The sequence below is a fragment of the Octopus bimaculoides genome, chromosome 2 (assembly GCF_001194135.2).
Source record: "Octopus bimaculoides isolate UCB-OBI-ISO-001 chromosome 2, ASM119413v2, whole genome shotgun sequence".
Taxonomy (NCBI): Eukaryota; Metazoa; Mollusca; class Cephalopoda; order Octopoda; family Octopodidae; genus Octopus; species Octopus bimaculoides.
In genome coordinates this window covers 100,788,647-100,792,380 of record NC_068982.1, presented here as the reverse complement: position 1 = coordinate 100,792,380, position 3,734 = coordinate 100,788,647, and the positions used below count along the sequence as shown (strand labels likewise).

The 3,734-nt window shown below is 38.1% G+C and overlaps 1 protein-coding gene across 1 annotated transcript in view; it reads left to right on the top strand.

Moving 5' to 3' along the window:
* Positions 1-3,734, top strand: part of LOC106874359 (extracellular matrix protein 3) — a 553,132-nt gene that overhangs the window by 503,191 nt on the left and 46,207 nt on the right. Inside the window, exon 8 of the mRNA XM_014922070.2 lies at positions 1,665-1,814. Within this exon, the coding sequence (XP_014777556.1) occupies positions 1,665-1,814 (150 nt within the window). The remainder of the gene's footprint in view (positions 1-1,664; positions 1,815-3,734) is intronic.

Sequence of the window (3,734 nt, the reverse complement as noted above, 5' to 3'; positions counted from 1 at the left end):
ATATATGCATACATACATACATATATACACACATATATACATACATATTTAATCAATATCATAGCTGGGGCTGGTGTCCCCTGGCTGGCTCCCGTGCCAATGGCACATAAAAGTCACCATCCAAATGTGGTCGGTGCCAGGTTCACGTGACTGGATCCTGTGCTGGTGGAATGTAAAAAGCACCAACCAATCATGACCAATGCCAGTAAAAGAATAAAAGAATATCATTTAAATCTCAAAGCTACATGATAATGCAGGATTAATTCAAAATGATGTGAATAAATAAGCATTACATTTGACAGTAATCCAAATGCTAAATGGTCAAAGTAGATATACCCAATGGAAAAGAAATCCCTATGAAGGTATGGGACAATGTAGTGAAATAAATTCACAAAACCTTCAACCTCAGATTCAGCTGATAGAGAACTGCAATGCTTAGCAACACAGTTTTGAAGAAGACTCACCTATTGGTGAAACAGTCATTGAAATCGTGGTGGCAGTAATAGAGATTAGGATGTACAGCATATTACTCTTTACTTGTTTCAGTCATTTGACTGTGGCTATGCTGGAGCACCGCCTTTAGTTGAGCAAATCGACCCCAGGACTTATTCTTTGGATGCCTAGTACTTATTCTATTGGTGTCTTTTGCCGAGCCACTAAGTTACGGGTATGTAAACACACCACCATCGATTGTCAAGCGATGTTGGCGAAGACAAACACAGACACACAAACATAAACACACACACACACACACACACACACACACACATACATATATATATATATATATATATATATACGACGGGCTTCTTTCAGTTTCTGTCTACCAAATCCACTCACAAAGCTTTGGTCAGCCCAAGGCTATAGTAGAAGACACTTGCCCAAGGTGCCACGCAGTAGGAATGAACCCAGAACCATGTGGTTGGTAAGCAAGCTACTTACAACACAACCACTTCACCCATTTCCCTGTTAAGTTTCCATTTACTGCTCCCTTTGTTATCTTCTCATCCATCACTCATCCTATCCATTATGGTTTTATAACAATAGCATCCATCATTATACAACCATGTTGCTTGTATAATGATGGATGCCATATGACATGTTTGTATTCAGTCTTTCCACCATCAACTTTTATCATTCTATCTCTCTTCTATCATCACCTCATTCTCACATTACCTCTCTTCCACCATGATGTCTGTGTATAATGAGGGTTGATATCTGATCTATCCTTATATATCTTATCTATTCTTATACAGTACCTCCTTTCATTATTGTTAGTTACTGTTAACCATCATATTCTCCACTCCTTCCTCCACCATGTGACTCTTCAAGGATATATACCATAGACTAATGTCCCCCACCACCACAAACACCTATTATAAACTGTTTGCCACTCATTCTTAGTCATGTTTGCCTTGGAAGAATGGAGACAACACAGAATAGTGAAACCATTTTTGTCTTACAGAAGGCATGGCAACCTCTCTTGAGATGGAGCCATGATACAATTCACCCAGTGCTCTCTGTATTCTATCAGTTTATTTTATAAACGAAACATTGTGCCATCATGACATCCATAATACTTCAGATTGTTTATTCCAGTGTAGAAACTATGGAATTTCTTTTCATAAATTGACATCTTCTTTTTCCCACTCTTCCATTTTCAGAGCCAGTAATATATTTTGGAAAGGATAACCACATTGTGGATGAAAGTGTGAAATATATTGATGTTTCAGTCCATCGTGTTGGTCCGGACTTGTCTCAAGCTTCAAGTGTAACCCTGAGATCAAAGAGTACAAATGTTTACTCAGCCGAATGTAAGTTTCTTTGTTTCTTATCATTTATAAACTTCACTCAGAGTATTCTTAAGTTCTGATTCTTTTCTTTTTTCTGAAAATGTTATCAATTATTCTGACAATCATTTAATCCTATTGCGAACTGACAAACAAAATTACTTGTAATTTTGATAATATTGGCAATGTCAACTTCACAATCATTGTAATTTTAGAGAAAGAAAAAATTAACTGAAGAAAAATGTCTGGAGTAATTTGTGACTTCGGTTAAGTAGATTTCACAAACAAAAAAGAAAAAACCTTCCAAGCCGTGACTTAACCTGCTTAGAAAAGGAACCAAATCACCTTTAAATTGTACTCAAATGTTACCAACAAAGGATTCTTATATTGGATAATGTAGACATAGAAATATTATGCCTGAAAGAAATTATGACTAGAACATTGTGGGTCTATTCAATTAGATCTGGTGTAGAGTTAAACAAGGGAAGCTCTATACAGACACATGAGGCTTGCATACTCCACTGAATGTGCAATGTTGACGTACATATATGACAAAGTGCAATTATGTTAAGAGAAAAATTAGGTGTAAGAAGCAGTCATGTAATGAATAAGGATGAGGACAGCTGTCATTATCACCATCATCGTTTAACATCAAACTTTCCATGCTAGCATGGGTTGGACAATTTGACTGAGGACTGGTGAACCGGATGGCTACACCAGGCTCCAATCTGATTTGGCAGAGTTTCTACAGCTGGATGCCCTTCCTAACGCCAACCATTCCGAGAGTGTAGTGGATGCTTTTACATGCTACCGGCACGAAGGCCAGTCAGGTGGTACTGGCAACGGCCACGCTCAAAATGGTGTATTTTACATGCCACCCGCACAAGAGCCAGTCCAGCGGCACTGGCAACAATCTCACTCGAATGTCTTTACACGTGCCACCGGCACAAGTGCCAGGAAGGCGACGCTGGGCACAGGTGCCATCACAATTTCGCTTTCGCTGTATAAGGAAGTATTCCAGTTGTTATGACAGATGTTCTAAATTTTAACAAAATTTGAAATAAAATTTCAAATAACAACTTAGAAAAGTATATGTGCGCATGTGTGTGTGTGTGTGTGTGTGTGTGTGCGTGTGCGCGCGCGTGCGTGTGTGTTCTTATGTTTCCCTGTCTTGACGTTTCACAATAAATGTAAACAAGAACCACCTTCAGACAAGTGATGTTGAACATTTCCATTCTTCTGTGGAAACATGTCTAGCCATTGTGAGTAATAATTATCTTGCTTGGAAAGAAAATGGATAATAACCATCCTCAAGTAATGCTCAATTCAAATTTCCCCACTTAGTTTGAGGCTCAAATCTCATTGAGAAAGACTTCTATCTCTGATCTACCCCAAGTTAATAGAAATATAAAATAAATACCAGGTATGGCTGTGTGGTAAGATGTTTGCTTTCCGACTACATGGTTCTGGGTTCAGTCCCACTGCATGGCACCTTGGGGAAACACCTTGGAGTGATCAAAGCGTTGTGAGTGGATTTGGTAGACAGAAACTGAAACAAGCCCATCATATATATAGATATATATATATATACAAGAGCCAGTCCAGCGGCACTGGCAACAATCTCACTCGAATGTCTTTACACGTGCCACCGGCACAAGTGCCAGGAAGGCGACGCTGGGCACAGGTGCCATCACAATATATATATATATATATATATATACCGGAGTAAGCACATAAATGTGCAACAAACTGTCCAATGAACGAGAACATGAAACTCCAAGTAACAGTCTTTTGTTATATTTCTGCTGCTTTTAAATAAAGTATATATATATGTGTGTGTGTGTGTGTGTGTGTGTGTGTGTGTGTGTGTGTGTGTGTATAAATAAAGTATGTATGTATATATATAAATAAAGTATATATATATAATTAAAGTATATATATATA